General features: G+C 37.6%; 1 protein-coding gene across 1 annotated transcript in view; it reads right to left on the reverse strand.

The window, feature by feature from the left end:
- LRRC2 (leucine rich repeat containing 2) overlaps nucleotides 1-20913 on the reverse strand; it is a 66786-nt gene that overhangs the window by 2097 nt on the left and 43776 nt on the right. The window contains exons 6-8 of the mRNA XM_075079137.1: nucleotides 5273-5418; nucleotides 2976-3131; nucleotides 1012-1148 (exon numbers count right to left, since the gene is read on the reverse strand). Of these exons, the coding sequence (XP_074935238.1) occupies nucleotides 1012-1148; nucleotides 2976-3131; nucleotides 5273-5418 (439 nt within the window). The remainder of the gene's footprint in view (nucleotides 1-1011; nucleotides 1149-2975; nucleotides 3132-5272; nucleotides 5419-20913) is intronic.

The raw sequence follows: 20913 nt of genomic DNA on the forward strand, positions 1-20913 counted from the left end.
ACTACAACTCCATCACTACATATGTGATTAGTATCTCTAAAGCCAAATTATTGTCTCAGTTTTTTTCTCCATTTCTTCTCTCCATTTTAACTACTGTTGCTACCATTATCAGAATCTGGCACTTCTATAGCAGTCTTCCCATTAGAAGCAGGCAGCCTGAACACTTGTATGCAGCTTATGGACATTAAGGAACAAAAGTCCAGTATCAGAACATGAAAAATATTCTCCAGCTACATCCTGTGGCCTTTCTTGACATTTCTCCTTTACCAGGTCTTGTAGGACCGCTATACAGACAACTTACATGAAATGCACGGAACAAAAAGATACTATAAGATTCATTACACAAAAATTCATTTCTACACACAGACTCTCAAGGAAATTTAAACGGAGCCTATAGAGTATTTTGGCTCACAGGAAATTTTCCCTTTGTTTCCTAACATGTTTTTGTAAACAAAACTCAAGAGACTGACTGTTACTTAATTATGGTAAATATAAGACAGAATAGCAAAATAAAGTAATACATAAACTTTCAGGTGGGACTAAACCTTCAGCAGTGACTAAATAGTGGCTCAAAAATTAGTACATTGGTACAGATAAACTGGTAGAGAATATTCTATAAATGCAAAGACCATTTCATATATACACTGGGTTTCTTTTTGAGGAGGAGGAGCACTTCTCCAGGAATTCAAAATAACTAATGGTAAACCCAAGAGAGGTAAGTAAACCTGGATAATCAGGATAATCATTGCACACATTATCATTGAATTAAGGTTAATGCATGTACAAACACACCATTATTTTTTTATATTTGTTCAATATCAAGTGTTTTACTTAGGGCCCAAACTTTTAACAAAACACATTCCACCTTTTCACTTTTAGTCTTATTTAATACTATAACAGAAAATTACAGTTTAAGGGTAATTTTTAAGAGTACAAGCAATATAATGCTCCCAATGTATGTCTACATTTATATCCAAGATAGCAGAAAGTTTACTGTAAGTTAACACATACCCCTTTCCTTTAGGTCTTCAATGTATGCTTTCATAAACTCTTTCTCAAATTGCTCCCTTTCACGTTTACTTTCTATAATTTCTTCAGTGTCTTCACATACGATTGTTTCAACCGGACTGTCCTTGAGACTTATGAATCTAGAGAGAGATTAACACAAGAATATATGAAACAGGCTTCTGAACATCACTGGCCAACACGAGTGACATTTTAGAAGTTGCTACTACAGACAGAAGAGGAACCATAAAGAACATTTGCTCATTTTTTGCATTATGGCACTGTTAGGATCTATTATTAGAAATAAATATTTCAAGTGGCACCATCTTTATATTCCACTTTCCTTATAAAAATGAACAGATTTAGCTCTTTCTTTTCACTTAACTAAATAAATCATTCTTTGCAATAACAGGTATATTTATTTTGGTACTTCTGACAGACTACACTGTAAATTCACATCTGGTAATGAACAGTAGGAGCTCCATCCTAACAACATTGCCTAGCAATCTGGAAGTTTGCCAGTGCCGCTTAGCTGACAATATCTATCTCCATTTTTTTGGTTGTTGTTATGCTACTTCTTTTTTACAATACATGACTGGACATGCATTATGTGATATTTATGAATTTCCTAAAGCTGTACATTGCAGGTGAAAAACTAGATGGTTACACAAACAACTTACATAACGTGCAAAATAAGTGCACATATTGAAAAAAAATCTGATGATTATTACTTCTCCAAGAAATAAAAAAAAAAGAGAAATTAATAAAATTGTTACTTTCAAAAGAACAAATGTTCCAACAAATAATGACTTTTAAAAATCTCATTAATTGCTGTGAGTCTGTGGTCAGTTGATCTTGGCTGGTTGGCCCACCAAGAAGCTCTCTCATTACACCTCCTTAGCAGGACAGGGGAGAATATAAGACGAAAAACTTGCAGGTTGAGCTAAAGACAGCTTAAAGAAGAAAAGCAAAAGCCATGCGTGGAAGCAAACCAAAGCAAAAGAAATATTCTCTACTTCTCATCAACAGGCAATGTCAAGTGACTGCCTGGGAAGCAGGGACTCTGTGTAGTGGTTACTTTGGAAGACAAACACCTTAATAACAAATGACCCACCTTCCTCCTCCTTCCCCCTAGTATTATTGCGGAGCAATACAGTAATAGAGAATGGAATATCTCTTTGGTCAATTTGAGCCAGCTGTCCCAGCCCTGTCCCCTCTCAACCTCTTGCTCATCCTCAGCATACTGGCCTTTGTGGGGTAGGGTTGGAGGAACAGCATTGATGCTGTGGGAGCACTGCTCAACGGTCGTCAAAAACCTTGGTGTGTTATCAACACCGTTCTAGCTAAAATACAAAGTCCAGCACTATAAGTACTGCTATGGGGAAGGTTAATTCAAGCCCAGCCACACCCAGTACAGAGTCTCAAATGGTTTCATAATCAAAGACCTGAACATTGCCTGCAGAAATGCAAGATCATTTTAACTGCAGACTAAAAGGCCTTTTAGTCTTATTCCACACGCAGCAGCAAGGTGCTCTTTCACAACAAAGAATGAGCTACTAAACTCAAGTGACACTACTTAGCCTTTTAACTACCCATGCCTCCCACTCCCAGCAGCATACTTTTGACAGCTCTGAGCTTGTCAATAGCTAACTGTCAGACTACTGGTCCCACTCTGGGGCACCGCTTTGCAGCTCCAGAGTTAGAGCTACCATTATGACCAAGTCTACACAGGAATAGCTGTTGAGGCATACAGATGTACAATGTGGGGAACTGGAAGATGAAAATCAGAGTGCTGCAGCTCCTCCTCAACTTCCAAACTCTCTAGTGCCTCCCTAAGGGCTTTGATATAAATTGGGTCAGAATTTGACCACCAAGTATGGTAGAAACTGATACTTGTGAAAGTATTTGTCCTGGGTGCATCTACCTTATCTTCTTAAGATTATATTCCTTTGTTTTTCACTTTTACTTACTTTAAACCTGTGGTTGACTCACAGACAGCTGTGGGTATCTCAACCAGGTCATCGCCACTGACAACTAGCAAACTGAGCTTTGGCATATTGACCAGAGCTCGTGGAAGATAAGTCAACTTGTTTTTCTGTAGGAGAAGAGTCTGCAGCTGATCTAACCTGTAAAAATGTAAAAGATAAATATTTAAAGTTATCTTTATTTCAGACAGGAGTATCTATCTAAAATAGCAATACAGACTTAATCTTGTGTAAACGAAGAACAATTACATATACCATCTTTGGCTTCCTAAAAATTACTCATACCACACTTTCACAAATTGTCATCAGCTTTAATGGAAATTTCCAGTCATGGTTCAACACTATAGATATTAATCGCATACCTCTGACAAGTACTCAGAAGCATGCCCAGGATAAAAGGTTACAAAAATTACTGTGCTTTCATACAGAAGATGTTGACAGAATATGATATAAAGCCTCACCATGTGTATCTCAGAACTAATGAAAATATGGGTCACCAACTCACACCTTTGCCCATATGCTTGATACATCCGTGCTAGGCAGTATATCCCCATCTATTGTTTTTCACTGGTAATTAGCACTGTAGGGACCAAGAGAAAGACAAGCTCCTGGTCATATGGCTTTTGCAAGTTGTCCCACAGAAATCAATTTAATGACAATATTTTGTGGAGGAAGGCATTGGGCTTCTTTTGCTTTATTTCCCCTACCTTTTCCTAATGCAATAGTAATTTGTGGCTGAGCATTTATTCCTTGGAGTAGGTAGAAATGAAAAGCATAGCAAACTGATGAAACAAGTTTGTCTCATTTGACCAGAAGGGTCCATTCCTAAAACACTGTTGCAGTCTATTGCTTATCAGGCCCATACGGTTTGTTTGAATTCAGGGAAAGATATTAAGTAAGGCTTCAGCTAACTGCCAACTCATCTTTTTTAATCACAGTTTGTGGTAGTTCCTTGAGGTTCTTCGAAACTGCAGGCACTGAAATCATGAGTCTGAATGAGAGTTGTCACTTTACTTGGGGAGGTGGGGGGGGCGGAGCGGGCAGGATATCCTGACATTTTCTACTCTTCAGAACACAAACGAGCGCAAGAGATCTCAAAATTCAAAAGCCAGTTTCAAACAAAGGAAACCTTATTTTGTGGTGTTTGATTATGATGCTTTAGTATCAAGTCTGGCAACTCAGTACAAAATGGAGATGATGAAAAGTAGAAAAGGAATATTTTTGAGATAGAGAAATATATATAGGTTGAGTAGGTATCCTTCCATAAAATAAAAATAACCTGTTAGAAGCACTTTGAAGTTAATTAAATCTCTGTTCAGATGCCCTGGAAAAAAAATGGCAGGTTTATGTTGTTGTTGCTAGAGCATGTGAATTGCTAATATAAAATAAGGCTTTAGCCCTGCTGTCGGAGAAATCTGTGATTGCACACTGTCCCAGAAAATTCTTTTTGCCAAACAGCCAAGGTCTTGCAAAAGTTAGGGTTGAATTAATTTTCTGTGAAGTTTCTTCTGCCTCAGGCATCTCTATTTCCAGATCAACAAAAAATCCATATTTTTTTAATAAACTTTAGTTAATATATGTTTTGGTTTACTTATGACTACATAAAGTTTTGTAAACCAAGTTACAACAGGACTCCAGAGTGAATAAATGGGCCCAAGGATAAGGAAAGTGCTTTCTCAGGCTAGTAAGTCTCATTAAAAGGAGCAGCATGATTTTTTTAAAACTCCTTCTAGTAGATCTCTATATTGAGAGTGAGTATACGTATGCTTATGCATATATACTTCAGAGTAGGAGGGGAGGACTGTTCGAGGGTTTTTAATCTAACCAATATTTTTCTGTTTTACTGCCAAAGTTTATCAAGTCTTTTCAGTAACTTAAATATGCTTTAATTCATCTTTCCCTCCAACTACTACTACCAGCTCCACATGGTGAGTCCCCTTTGCTGGAACTGGGACAGAGTATGCCCCATGAACTTACCAGATAACAATGCCTGGATATAATGACAAATTATCATGAATGCAGCAGAAAACGTAATTAGTTAACTGAACAGTAGAGGTACTGAATGTGCAATCTGCCACCAATGAGCTAGAAAACGCAAATTCTGTTCTCCAACCTAGCCCACCGACAGTAATTGTAATGCTTACATGCAAAACTACCTGATGCATTTCCAAATGTTAGTTTTTTCACATGATTTTTCATTAAATGTGTCCCTTGGAAGCTTGTTGTTTTCTAGATTTGCTTTATAGTTCACAAGCCTGTCAAAGAATTAAAACATAAACTACCTGTCTATGTCTTCTGGGAGATCTTTCAGGTTGTTGCTGCTAATATCCAACCACTGCAAATTAGACATCCGGAGTACACAAATTGGAATAGAATGGAACTTGTTTGCTGACACATCCACAACTGTGACTTGTTTCAGGTTACTTAGCTAGAAAGAAGTGTTATTTTATTTTAGTTACATTTTGCAAATACAAGAAGACATTTCATTTATCAAACATTCTTATTCCTCTCAAAGCATGTAGAAAAATAAGAATTGCATGGTTTTTTTACTCAACATTTTGCCAGCTTTATCTCTTAGTCATCATTCTATAGGAAAAAGGATTTTGGAAATACCTACCTCCCAAAGTGTTCATCCTCTTTCTGACACTGCCATGGTAAATGAATGAAATTTTCATTCTAAAAAATCCTATACTTTCAGATGACACAAAGGCTGGAACCAGACATTACTTGGTTCCTTCCTAGATTACATATGAACTAAGCTCTGAAGAGACAAAACACAGTTTTGATAATTAATAGATGCTAGGGTACTATTCTCAAAATCAGAGATTTTATAACCCCCATCAAAAATATATATATTTCCTTTGCTATAACTCTGTTATGCACTGAGAGTGTATTGCTAGGAGACCCTTAGAAAATGAAACTGCCAATTTATGTCAACAGAAAATTTGGTTCAATATTTTTCAAAAATCTTTAAGAATACATCTTCCATATTGGAAACTAAATATATAATAAGATGCACTAGAGCTTTTTATTTGAATACCTTTCAAAGGAATTACATTTTTAAGTAATAAACCTTTGGTGCAATGAAGCTTAACTACAAATGTAAAATATATTTGTTACAGAAATAAACATGTTAAATAAAGTTCTCTGTGTGCTGAATCAATTATTCACACTACCAGTGTTCATAAAACTATGCAGCTAGCTAAAGTGAATGTCAAAGGAGTATAAATGTTAAGCAAAAAAAGTACTTCAGAATGAAAGTTATGTCTCTGAGCTTCTAATCATATGTCACCGTCACAATCCAGCTCTGTAAATCTTGATACAGAAGAGAAAGTATCAAAAAAAATTCCATTGGTCTTTGCCTGAAGGTTTCTTAGAATGTAGAAAATAATTAGGAATTAAACACCCCAAAACAAGCATGTTTTCCACTTCCAAAGTGAGCAAAATACAAGAAACACCATAAATTATGAAAAAAAAAAATATAAAGTAATAAAATTCATTCTGAATGCTTAAGAAGGATTTCTTTATTATTTATTAAGAATCAAATCCTTTTTTGTTACATTTTATGGCCAAACTTCTTCATACTGCAGTACTGCCAGATTTTCATGTTAATCTGACCCTTGACATTTAAAATGCTCACATTCATAGCTTGGTGCAGTGTCAGAGACAGTTTGGTTTGGGATTCTTTGGCAGTGATTTTTTTGTTTGTGGGGTGGGATTGTTTGGGTTTTTGTTTTGTTTTTTTCTAGACATAACCTCATATTGCTGCCAGGCCTTAAAATTTGGGGAATTCTTTTCAGGAAGATTTACTGAAGTTATCATATTACAAATGACTACACAATTAGGTTTACCTTTCAAAAATATAATAAAGGTTCAGAGTTTCTCAAGTCAAAGATATAATTTTGAAATCTGCCCACCACAGCATTAAAACAGCCTTGGTGAGACATTACCATGGAATTGTCTCACCCCTGATTCAGAACAGGCAAACACATATTTTATTTTCACACTTCTCACTTCCAAACCATTTTGTCATTTTGAGGACTGACTACCACCAATAAACACTCACTCTTATACTGTAAATTTTCCAGATACTGAATCTTTCTTCCAACAAAACATAACCTTCCTTTGAACAAGAAAAGCAGAGTGACTCTTCTAGGTCATAGCAATGAGACAATAGAGAGAATAACTGGCACTGTCTTTACACTGCATTTACTTTGTGGTTTCAAATTATTGTTACAATTCCAAACCCCAAGCAAATATTTCAAGTTTCTCTGCACTCAGAACAATTTGCTAAAACTGTTGATACATTTCTTTCAACAAACTGTCCCCAAAAGGGATTTAACAGGCACAGAATTAAAACAATGTCCCACAGGCTTAAATGCCACCCAAACTGTTCTCAAACCATCCCCAAAGAAGAAAAGCCGCAGTGTGTAAACATCAAATGGCAGATTATTTTAAAATAAAAAGACAGCACTGATCACCCAAGTTCCTAAACAGTTTGCTTTCACATGAAGTCAACTGTCATGCTGAAACAACTTGATAGTATTAACAGTAGGTGATAAAATTACATTTCTTCAACAGCAGTAACTAGTTTTATATTTTTTGCTGGAAGTGGCTTATTGCTCCAAATATTAAAAGTAACATTAATATAGCAGTATTATTTTTTAATAAGCAGCTCTGTTTCTGCCATTTTTCATATGGTATTGAAAATATATTGTTTTAATCCTTGGTCAGATGAAAACCTACATTTTTCAGCAGTTTGTACTCCTATAGAAATGCACCAACAAAATATAAGGCCATGGACTCCCTTGATACAAAGTTTGGTTCAGCGTGCCACAGAATATATGGAGCCATGATTATATTGTGTAAGCTGCAGGTCCTCAGTACTTGTTCTTTAGGGTAATATTTAACAAAGCCTGTCCATTTTCTATAGTATGTTGAAACCTAATGGAGTTTTTATTTAATCTGTCTCTGATAAGTTACCAACAAACACCTATAATATACGATGCATTGGAAATTACAGCAGCTGTGTATTATATTTTCTAAAGAAAACCCTGTGTATTTTATTTCTCCTTGAAGGACTGATGTATTTTTTTCACCTTCATTTTCAAACAAGCATGGCACCCTTATCATTTTTACGTTACAGTTTATTTTTGCTTGATGTTGATTTTTGCTATTTTCCTCTATTATGTGACTTTGAATCAATCAGTATATAACCTTTATGCAAGCTCCACTTTAAAAAATAGCTATATTTGATAGTCTAGCTACCTGGACCCACTTATTGTTGTCCTTACATTTAATCACTCTTGTCATTTTTATTTGACAAACTGCCCCATTTTACTTATCTTAATAATTTTGTTCATAGAAATAATCCAGATAACATTGTAGAACTGTACTGCTTCTCTTTCTCTCTGACAGTTAAGCCTTCAGTTGAAAGAAAAGGACACCATGTCCTGGGCCAAACACGTTATCTGATTAATGGGTGTGTTTTTATTTCTGTTCTGCTTTTTGCCATGAAAGGGATCTGCTGATAAGGCTGCATGCAAGTCCATCATTAATGCCTGCTACTTAGCACCAAAAAATGAAAAGGTGTAAAGTCATGTCAAGCCTTACCACAATAATACTGTATTTTTCAATTACATGCAAATACTCTGTGACAGAAATGACATCCCATCAAAGTCAATGTATGACAAGGCATACAAATGATTAACCCAGAAATGTCTATCAATGTATTACAAATGTGCTTTTGCCCAGAAATTTCAGACTCAATGAATTCCAAGAAAATTTGTACCACTTCAGCAGGATCAGGTTATCACATGCATTGTTTCCCAAAATGCGTAGATTGACACTCAGCATTTAAGACAAAGGAGCGCCCTAGGTGCAAACTGCACAGCTGCCCACTTAGATCTCATTCATTCAAACCAAATCCCCAGCTTTCCTTCCACAGACCCGTAAGCTTAACCTCATCTATAATCTCACTGACATTCCTGGAAGAAAAGCACCAGTTAAAGAAACAGGGTAACAGCATCTTTAGAGTCAGAAGATACCTTCATGAGGATATACTTACATATTTATAGCCCAGTGCACCATAGGATTTGCAAACTGGACTCTTAAATCTGAGGAGGTAAAGGCATTTAGCAGTCAACCCCACCCCTTAGTAACAGGGTATTTGTTCACATATTTTGTAAAACCCTCTGAGGCACAAAAAATGCGTTACTTCAGACAGCGCTTCACTTGGTAGTAACACGATAAGCTAAATCCAATGTATGTGGAAGCAAGTCTTCACCCAAATGGCATTATTCTGATTTTGTAATGCTAAAATCCTAAATCTTTTGCAGAGTTAATCCACAAACAAAACACTGTTATTCTGATGCCAAACTGTTTACCTGGAAGTTTGACATTATTCCCTTTCATCTTTGGAGCAGTACTAGGTTAATGGTGGGACTTGATGATTTTAAGGGTCTTTTTCTAACCTAAATGGTTCTATGATCATTCAAACACCTAATGTTTGAAGTTTAATAGAGTGATTATAGCTATGATGATCTAAGCATAAAAAGTTCATAGAAAGGGACTTTGCCTTTTATTAGAGAAGGTTTTTTATACACAAACCTTTCATAACCTCTGCAAAGAATGAGAAAGCAGGTTGCATATGCAATATTCACAAAAATATCAGGTATTGATCATTCACAGGTGATTGAAGAGCCACATAGCAATAAAAGAAGGACTATCTTCATACAGTTAAAATCCCTAAGAATGTGGATCGTGTGTTTATATTTCAGTATAGGAGTTGTTCCAAGCCAATAGATGAGTCACGTGCTTGAAATTAAGTATCCAATTAATGATTTTTCTGGACTGGAGCCAAAACAAGTCTAGTGTCTCAAAAAAAAAATTTATGTTGATCCATTACATTAAATTTTCATATTACTGCTGCAGCTACACTCAGTCTGCATATATTATTGCACTTCAGCATCATAAAGTCATCTTGTCTTCAAATCTCCAAAACTTATAAATTAAGGAGAGACACTAGAAGGGAAAACTAGGTTCTACCAGAAGTCAGTTACAGGGTTCTCATCAACTTAAATGGATCCAGTAGCTCTCCTTTGGTGCATACTCTTTATATTTTTGATTAAAACCATTAGAAGAGGAAGAGCAGCAATATCAGTAGCATACAGGCATTAACTGACCTCTCCTGAATGGTTAGATGGGAAGTGTCTTTTGAATATGCCAAAAGACCCTTTTAAGATATATTCTGTTCCTTTACCAAGAGATGACCAAAATTGCTCACTTTCAACAGAACAGAGACAAAACCAAAAATTTTTTTCATTTCTGTTCCAAGATGCAACAGCAATTGGAGAGATACTGTTCAAAAGGTGCTATCTTAATTATTATTTAAACATATACAACAATTCTGGTTCGCCCCAACAACACACTGAGGCCTGTGAAGTTACCTTTTGACTTTAAAAACTGACTATGTTCATTTGAGCTCATTCTGAAGCACAGAGTAAATCAGTATTTGCCAAAGTGGGGCAAGGGGGAAACATCCAAAAGAGAAGGAAATTTTATTCTGTAGCAACTCAAAAAAGATATTATAAAGAGATGTAACAGCAAAAATAAAGAAAAACACAATGATTGATGGTTTTGTTTTACATTGATAAAATAGTAACCATTCACTTGAAAAAAATACCAAGTTATTTGAAGAGATAATATCAGCAGAAGAGGATGAGGTAACAGTATAATATTGACAGAAGTAAAATAAATAAGAAGAAAAATTAGGTGAGAAAAACATTCAAGTGAAACTAAGAATGAGGTCCTAAGGTTCCAAACTATTACAGTAGCACCATTTTGATGACTGATGATGAAATAATTTCATCTTATGTATATTGGTGCTGGGCAATGACATCAGCTTTCTACACCAGATTGAACAGATATCACCTGATAAACTTGGAAAAAAGACTTTCATGGAATGTCAGCCAGAAATCAGCTTATAAATGTAAATGGAAGATAGAATATTAAGGGGAAAAAAGCAGTCTGTCTTCAGCACCAGAGGTCAGAATGTTTGTGATCTGTGAGCTGCCTCCCATGATACCAGGAATAAGCATCTCCATGGTTTTTTGCTTTATAAACAGAACTGGTAGAATTTCTTTTTGCCTTAGCACGGAGTAACTTCACTAAAATGCACAAGATTCTTGCCTGCTGTGGTGAGTATCTTGGCAAGTACCACTAACTGGCTACCAAGCAGGAGAACCCTGCAACTTGGAACAGGTTTTATCTGTTCTTGAAGCAGGAGTTTCATAATGAAAATCCCCAAATTCAGGAAAGTCACAATGGAGATAAGTCTGTTATGTCACAGGGTGTAAACCTGGTCTGGAATTAGACCTTATCTAGTTGAGCAAACTGTTACAAAACATCTATCATCAAAATTATTTTCCTTTTAATGACAGAGTCTACATGTGCGTGACACTGATGGTACACAAACCTACAACAGAGAATACTGTCAAAATTTGAACACGACAGCTCACAGCTTTGTTGCTTGCCAGTATTATAGCAAATTTTCTCTCTCTCCTCTTCATTCCTTTTTCATAGTGCTGTTAGATACATGCAAGGTTTTTTATATATTTTCTCTGAGGTGGTGACAAACCTAACAGGGAAAATTTTGAGTTCATCTCTTCCCAAAGGATTCCTTTCTTTCTATATAATAAGAATATTTCTGGGAAGTTTTATGTGTGGCTCTGATACAAACATGTAAACATTGGAAATACAGCTAATATTACTGAAGGACTTAGATATAGGAGAGATCTCTTCCTGACCTGGACAAGAAGCTGAGGAATAGCACATACGTTGTATGCACAGTGGGCAGCTTTTTTGTACAAATGGACATTTGGCTTCTTTCTAAGAACTTGTTGGTGCAATTAAGAGTATAAGTCTATGCCTTCTTATAGTTTTTAGTGTTTCATTGCTATTTTGCACTACTCCATCCAGACTGTATCCAGGTAATCTGGGAGTGCCCAAGTGATATAAGGTATTAAATTATTATTGTTCTTACTAAGTGACTGCTAATAAAAATATCATTTAATTTATTCATACACTTATGTATGAAAGCTTGACATGAATCTGGACTTTCAAGACTCCTTTTACAGGAAGAATTCCCCTGACATGGAATTTACAGAGACCTGGCACAGGCACTCGATGCATTGCAGCCCTCCAGTATTCCCACCCAGCCACATGATCTTTGCTACCACCCTGTGGATGAGAACAAAGAAAGCCTACAAACCTCATCTGCTTTTTACTGGAAATTCTTTAGTTTCCTTTTTGTTTTTTAATTTCTGTTTTAAAACAAATTAAGGACTTGTTGAAATTGTCTTTTTTAAAAAAAGAAAATTCTGCCTAGAATATAACTGGCCAGGTCCCCAGTGTAACCAAGAGGCTCTTATATTTCAGACAAGCTTCTATGCCTAAATTACGTCAGGAGCTCTTCCATCAAATCAGAGTACCTTGGAAAGAGGTAGGTACAAATACAACAGAAGGCTTAGTCCATAATGCTCCTTGGATTGCTAAATTTTTTCATGTCTCTCTTAAAGAACAAGGAAAAAGTGTCTAATAAAACCAGTCATCTGGCCTATCCCAGCACAGGTACTCAGAAGGCAAATTGTGTAAAATCAGGTTTCTTGGTCCTGAAACGGTATAAGTTCAGATATATCTTACACTTTTTCTTCTATGTCTTATATCAAAATAAGGAGCTTCCAAACAAGCGTTTTACTAGCCAGACCCCTTCAGATTATGTCCAAGCAACATATCTCTGCTTAGCTACATATTACTGCGGGAGTCATATATTCCCCCAGTAATTTTTTAATAGTAAACAACAAAAAACTTCTGCGTATTTGTGTATATCATGTTCAATGCCGGATAATATTTTCTGTGAACATGACATTTTACAAATACCTATGTAATGCTTTGAGCATATAAAACCAGGAATATAACAAAGGAAACTATGACTACTGAACAAATACTTAGGAGTAACATTTATTATTAACCGCACGCATCTGAAACTGTCAGAATTTTCACAACTGCAAATAAAATCTAATATGGAGAAGTACAAGCTAGTAAAAGAACAGTGAACTACACACATTTCTTAAACTGACTGAAACCTGGGAAAAGATGGAAAGATTAAAAAAGTAACTCTATAACTCAGTGAGTGTCTTGTATTCAATATGTACTAGTGTATAGTCAAAAAATGAAATAAATACTTGGCCATATATGTAATGTTATATACAATAATTAACCCCAAAACTACTCACCACTAAATAAAACAATTGTACACCTACATACAAAACACCATACAACTTGTCAGTTTTTCTCGAGGAAAACTACAACAGTAGATGGGATTCAGAGATGACTAATTGTCATTAAAAGAATGGAAAGAGTTTATTATTTTTGTGAAGTTTTTTTTCGATTTGCAGTAGTTCTGAAAGACCTAAATCAAGATTAGGAAAGACTGCGAAGATTAGAAAAGTTGAGCTAGAAATGGTAAACTCATGGTGTATTCTTTCTTCACGATATGGGAGCAACATAAGCAAAAAGCATTGCACTTCCTGATAAAATGAAACTTCTATACAGTTAGGCTATAGTATTTGCAAAAACATGATTTTCAGTTTAAGAACTTTGCAGAATTCAGAGGAAGCTGACACTTACAAAAATAATGAAAACTTCTCCTTCTATGTCACAGTTCCAACAAGTATAGTTCACATTTTTTCAACCTCAGAATATGGCATAAACACCTCACTGATGTTCTAGCAAAATAATACTGAACATGCTATATTCAGCTTGCTTATTGAAATTTCAAAGGTGAAACTGCTAAAAGTTTACTTCTTTGGAAAACAGATATGCAACTTAACAGTGAATTACAATACTAGTATCATTACTACCCGAGCACATAGAACTGCAGATAAAGCTCTATGATACTGTGCTGTAAAAACACATGTTGAGATGTCTGCTGTGCAGTTTTAATATCATTAATACCCATGACAAGCAAATGGAAGAAAGCAAACAAGCGAACAGAATGAGAGTGGCAAGAAGTCTCTTGCCAAGGTCAAAAAATACATCAGAGAAAGTATAACACAGGTTTCCTGATTTCTAGTCTTGAGGTACTAAGGACCACTTCAGGTATCTATTATGAAAGGCCTCAGACACCTATCAAGAATTTCTTTGATTATGGTGATGAAATTAGCAGGGATTTAAGATGCTTTATATTTTTTGCAACCTCCTTATTTCTTCCCTTTATTTTTTTTTTTAAATGTACTCTCACATTCTACAATTCTGAAGCATCACATTAGGTCCTCAAGTCTAGTCAACCTTTTTATTGCTTCTAACCAGCATTTCAAAGAGCATTTTATATTAGAAACCTGAAGACTGGAGCCAGCTTCTGAGAATGAAAAATATTTCGAGTATATTAAAAGAAGTTTTAGGTAGCCTGGCCTCGTCTTAACCATCTCCCAGCCCCGCAAGGAATGTATTCAAAGAGAAACCAAAAACAAAACAAAACAAAAAAACCAAACAATGGAAAAAAACCACCCCAAACACCAGAAACAAAGGCAGAAAAGAAAAATGGTAAATCATGAAATGGTGATGTCCACATGTGATCCTGACACATATATATTCTAATTCATTGTAGCACCTCTGCCACCAGGATCAAACAGGTCAGACATAACTTTTAACTGGCCAGCTCTGTATTTCAATTTGAGACAAAATGGCAGCCTCAAGACAGCTTGGCAAGCAGCGTATGCTGCCTGACAGGATTGAAGTTAGGAGTCGTAGCCCACGGCAGCAGTCTAATGGTACATACTCGCCCCAGTCATAGAACCAGACACAGTCAAAGGAAATTCTGTCACACAGTCATAAACACTCTTCACACAAACTCTACATATGGGCAAGGATTAGCCACATGTACCCATCATCCACACTGCCCATGTAAAAGCGATGCATGGAGTCTCAAGTTTTGGGTCAAGGAATTTGGCAGACTGGGATTAATAGTATCACCCCAGATTGGTCCAGAAAGCAACTGGCCAATGTGGTTAGAGTAACAGAAGTGATGGGGTAGCAAAAAAAAAGACATTTGTCAATTAGAAACAGATAGGAAGAAAAAAAACTTACCAGGATCAATTTTGCAAAGTAAAAGATAAGGGAAGTTGGGAAATCTTACTGCTGCAAAGATGTGTTTACACCGTAATGCATGAAGTTAGTTTAATCTTACCATAATATTTGTAACTTGTGGTTTTATTATTCGTAAAATTACCCACCTCCTTCTAAATTCCATCAGTAGTAACCAGCTGTATGATAAGCCACAATGGTGAATTAGATTGATAGTCTAAACAGCAGGTGAAGAGACACCTCTTTTTTTTAATATGTGTTCTGAGTTTTCCAGCCATTAATTTCTTCACCTGAAACTCATCATGTTTTACACTGCAGTTCAGAAGCATGACAAAGGCCCAGGTTTGTGAGCTGGCATCTCTTCAATAGGAAAAGCAGGAACCACTGGGACATACTCTCCACTGAATTCCCTTGCATCTTCCGCATCACTTCCACTTCACATTGGGTATAATTAGGTATCCACTCTTTTACCCAGCACTAGTAAAGCAAAGGTCTTACCTGACTGAGCTCTATCTGAGACAAAAAAACAGGATGATATCTGCTTTCAGCTAACAGGGCTGACTTTTGTCTTTATGCCTTTCTCACTGACCAATGATGATGAACAAAAATCACAGTCAGCCTTACCAAATGTTGTTTACAGCTGTGAAGAGTTGATCAATCATGTAACTACCTATAATTAGTTAACAACTGATAGTAATTTATTCATTAATAAATTAAATACATTAACTGCAGTTAGACTCTCAAACGCTATTCTTCTTACAGAATAAATAATACCTCTCATTAGCTACACTTTATGGAATAACAAATAACATGCTTTTCTCTCCTTTCACCTACAACTCCCTTCTGACTGTCATCCATCCAGGTATGTGGGCACCAGAGACATTTTTCTTTAAGTTAAAATATGCAAATGTGATACGACTATATATTTGTTCTCTCTGCTTCTATTCAGTGGCTATGTAAAATCTGCCTCAGGTTATCTCATTGATGAATGTAGGATTTATAACCAGGATTTTGAAAACCTATTTTGCTATTGGACTCAATAAGATTTTGAACTGTTTTCAGAGAAAGCAGAGCTGGAAAAAGTACCAACTACTCTTTCCTACAATTGACTTATTTTACAATTAGATTCACACTTTTTTCAACAACACAGCCATTTTGCAGTGTTCACATTATGCCCTTTTGCTCATTGTTAAGTCTGTCTTTATGCTTTATGCTCTGCCATTTCCTACTATAAAAAAATTTTAGACCATGAAAGGTGATGTTACTTTTTTTGAGCTCGTGAAAGGTAAAGGAAAGGTCACTGGCACCAAAACATGGAGCTAGGCATGAGTCGGTTCTCCAGTGAAGTGGGCTGTTATTATTAGCTGCTGACTTACTCTGATAGTGGAGTAGTTTTGAGGTGATGCTATATTAATTAGTAGACTTTGGAGGCAGAGTGTCAAGAACGGGATCAACTGACACACTTTCCTGTACCTAACTGCATAATCTTGTTTCCTAACATAGACCCATGCCCTTCTTTAGCCCCTTGTCTATTAAAATGTTTATGAGAGCTCCTGCAACAGTAAGGCCTCCCTGAATCTCCTCTGACACCTAACACCTTTGCACCTGCTCTTTTGGGTTTCACACCCCTCCTGCTAATGTTTGATGTCACATCTTATACCAATTCCATAAAGCAGCTGTTGCTTTGCATGGATTGACAGCACTTTGGCCAGCTGTATCAGAAAGAACCTTATCATAAGAGTTAAGCAAATTCAAAGAGAATACATGTGCTGAGCAAAGAAGGGTAAGATGAAAACCTGGCAAACATAAATGCACCCAAGCCAAGCAATTGGAAAAACATTTCTGAGACTGTGACACATATGCACAGAAATGCTGGTCAGGTTAAGTCAGCTGGACTTAAAATGAAGAATTTCACCAGAGATTGGCTTAATGTTGTTGGCTTCACAGTACCAAGTTAAGCCCTTTATAACACCACTTCTCTCTGTATTGTGCTCTGAAAAATCCACATGAATAAAATTCAGTTTTTAACAAATCCAATACATGACACCTCTGAAGCTTTCTAAAAATTCTACAAATGTGAAGATTTTATAGGTCCTTTATAATCCCTTTAAATGAAAGAGGAAGGAGCTATGGGTCAGTTGTTCTGGTGCCTGACTGGATAGTGAAACCCCTGAGAAATTAATGTCCTGTACATCCCCTTGACTGTGTTTTTCAGTTTATAATTGTTATACACACAAAAAATAAATGCCAGAGGAAAGAAATAGGTTTGCAATTTTACAGCTTTGAAGAATAACATGCTGGTAAAACAACCTGTCATTTTACATTTCTCTTGAGACTGATGGTGTCCTGCCTACATAGACAGGGTATGGTTTGGGGAGGTGTAAGTCACAGCTCACAAAGACAACAAGTTACAGGGAAACACCCAGCAGGGACTTATCTGAAGTGTCCCCACACTTGCATGGAGCTTCTGCCTCTGCTTTTCCTGCTAATTCTTTTCTTTGCTGAATAGGAGTGGTCAGAGAAACAGACCAAAAGAGACTGAAATCTTTCTAGCTATTAACCTCAGTTTTAAAATATCGTTTGAAATTGTATTAATTTATTAAAAGTTATTTATGTCTGTTCTGTTTGAAAACCTTAGGAGATTAATATTAGTGCTTAATCAATCTCTAATTACATCAGCTTTTTGTTTTAGGATCACACATTGTTGAAAGATGCAAGAGACAACTAATTATAACTACATTTTTCAGGTAAACAAAGCAGAGAAAGAGCACCAGCTATAGCTGGTTACTCCTGTAACTCTAGACAGCCTTACCAGAAGGGATGCATTATGGGACCTGCTGATCACCAACACAAGCAAGCTAACTGGCGACATCAAGATTGGAGGCAGCCTGGGGTCCAGTGGCCATGCACTAGTGGAGCTGGCAGTCCTGAAGTATATGGGTCAGGCAGAGAGTAAAGTCAGGACCCTGAATTTTAAGAAAGCAAAATTCCAGCTGTTCCAGGAGTTAGTCAATAGGATCCCTTTGTAAACTGCCCTCAGGGACAAGGGAGCAGAACAGTGCTGGCAGATCTTTAAGGACACTTTCCATAGAGTGCAAGAGCATTCAATCCCTAGGCGTAGGAAATCAGGCAAGGAAGGCAAGAGACCAGCATGGATAAGTCAAGATCTGCTAGTCAAATTAAAGAGAAAGAAGGAAATGTGCAGGCAGGGATAGGTATCCTGGGAAGAGTATAGGGACACTGCCCATTTGTGTAGGGATGGAGTCAGAAAGGCCAAGGTGAGGCTGGAGAACTTGACAAAGGATGCAAAGAATAACAAGAAGGGCTTCTATAGGCATGTCAGCCGGAAAATGAAGGTCAAAGAAAGTATATCCATCCCCCATGATGAACAGGACTGGCAAACTGGTAACAATGGATGAGGAGAAGGCTGAGGTACTCAACAACATTTTTGCTTCAGTCTTCAATGGCAAACTCTCTTCCATTCCTTGCAGTGGATGGACTGCAAGGCAGGGACTGGGGGAGCAATGCCCCTCCCACTGTAAGGGAAGATCAGGTTCGTGACCACCTGAGGAACCTGAATATACATAAGTTTCTGGGACCTGAGAAGATGCCTCCCAGAGACCTGAGGGAATTGGCTGATGTAGTTGCCAAGCCAATTGTGGCAGTCAGGTGAAGTCCCCAGTGACTGGAAAAAGAGAATCATTGCATCCATTTTTAAAAAGGGTCGAAAGGAGGACCTGGGGAACTACTGACCTGTCAGCCTCACCTCTGTGCCTGGGGAGATCATGGAACAGATCCTCCTAGAAGCTGTGCTAAGGCGCATGGAGGACAGGGAGGTGATTCAAGACAGCCAGCATGGCTTCACCAAGGGCAAGTCTTGCCTGACCAACCCAGTTGCCTTCTATGGTGGAGTGACTACATCAGTGGACAAGGGAAGAGCTAAGGTTGTCATCTATCTGGACTTCTATAAGGTCTATGACAGGATCCCCGACAACATCTTTCCCTCTGAATTGGAAAGATATGAATCTGAAGGATGAACAGTTGGTGGATGAAGGATCCGTTGGATGGTCACATCCAGAGAGTACTGGTCAACAGCTCAAAGGCCAGATGGAGATCCCCCTCGGGAGACGATACTTTTTAGTATCTTTTTAGTATCTTCATCAATGACATAGTGAGATTGAGAACACCCTCAGCAAATTTGCAGACAACATCAAGTTGAGTGGAACAATTAACACACCTGAGGGACAGGATGCCATCTAGAGGGAACTGGACAAGCTCAAGAAGTGGTCCCATGTGAACCTCATGAGGTTCAACAAGGCCAAGTGTAAGGTCCTGTACCTGGGCTGGGGCAACCCCCAGTATCAGTACAGGCTGGGGGATGAAGGGATTGAGAGAAGCCCACCAGAGAAGGACTTGGGAGTACTGGTGGATGAAAAACTGGACATGAGCTGGCAATGTGCACCAGCAGCCGAGAAGGCCAACTGTATCCAGGGCTGCATGAAAAGAAACATGACTAGCAGGTTGAGGGTGGTGATTCTGCCCCTCTACTCTACTCTGGTGAGACCCCACCTGGAGTGCTGCACCCAGCTCTGGGGTCCTCAGCACAAAACAGACATAGACCTGTTGGAGTGAGTCCAGAGGAGGGCCACAAAAATGGTAAGATGCATGGAACACCTCTTCAAAAAGGAAAGGCTGAGAGAGTTGGAGTTGTTCAGCTTTGAGAAGAGAAGGCTCTAGGGAGACCTTATTGCAGCCTTTCAGTACTTAAAGGGGACTTATAAGAAAGGTGAGAAGAGAGTTCTTAGAAGGGACTGTAGCAATAGGGCAAGGGGCAATGGTTTTAAAGTTAAAAAGGGTAGATTCAGGCTCAATATAAGGAAGAAATTTTTTACATTGTGGGCGGTGACACACTGGAGCAGGTTGCCCAGAGAGGTGGTAGATGCCCCATCCCTGGAAAGATTCAGGGTCGTGTTGGACAGGGCTCTGAGCAACCTGATCCAGTTGAAGATGTCCGTGCTTATTGCAGGGGCATTGGACTAGATGATCTTTAAAGGTCCCTTCCAATCCATACTATTCTAGGATTCTATAGCTCTATGATCTTGAAAGCTCCCCAAGTCTGTACTCGATCAGGACTTAACTGGAACTTTCTATGCATAAGAAATGCAAAACAAGATTTTATTTGATCTGTTGAAAACACGGTGTGCTAAAACAGCCAGAAAGCATAACCTGCCATTTCTCTGAACTTCAAAGATCAGTTTATACAGGATTGACATGGAAATGCAGGCATACATACATATGCTCTTTCTTTGACATAGTATTCATACACTGGAACAGTTTCTGTCTCATGCCTTCACTTTGCACTACCCAGACCTCACAAAAGGTACAGAAAACATTTCAGATCACTTGCTGGGACTGCTCAGAAGTGGTATGAACACTGTTCAAAGCAGAATAACTTTGCAAAGTGCCGTTTTAATTTATTTTCAATATCAGAACATCTATCTGTAAGCAGTTCTCTTTTGCTGCTGGTAGTGTGGATTGACTTGCCTGTCCTGTGACTGACAACATGTGCCACAGCAGATGGTACAGATGGAGGAAATTAGAATTTCTTCATATTCCCCCTCTTCTCCTTAAAGTTCCTTCAGGTCACATCTATAGATACTCTTGCCAATGTAGCATTATTAGCAGAATTTGATAGTATGGAAGAACTGTCCCTTCAACACAGCAAAGCTGTCTCTGAAATATCAGCACAAAGCAGGTATTCTGCCATGCGCAGGAAATT

The sequence above is a fragment of the Phalacrocorax aristotelis genome, chromosome Z (assembly GCF_949628215.1).
Source record: "Phalacrocorax aristotelis chromosome Z, bGulAri2.1, whole genome shotgun sequence".
NCBI classification, from domain to species: domain Eukaryota; kingdom Metazoa; phylum Chordata; class Aves; order Suliformes; family Phalacrocoracidae; genus Phalacrocorax; species Phalacrocorax aristotelis.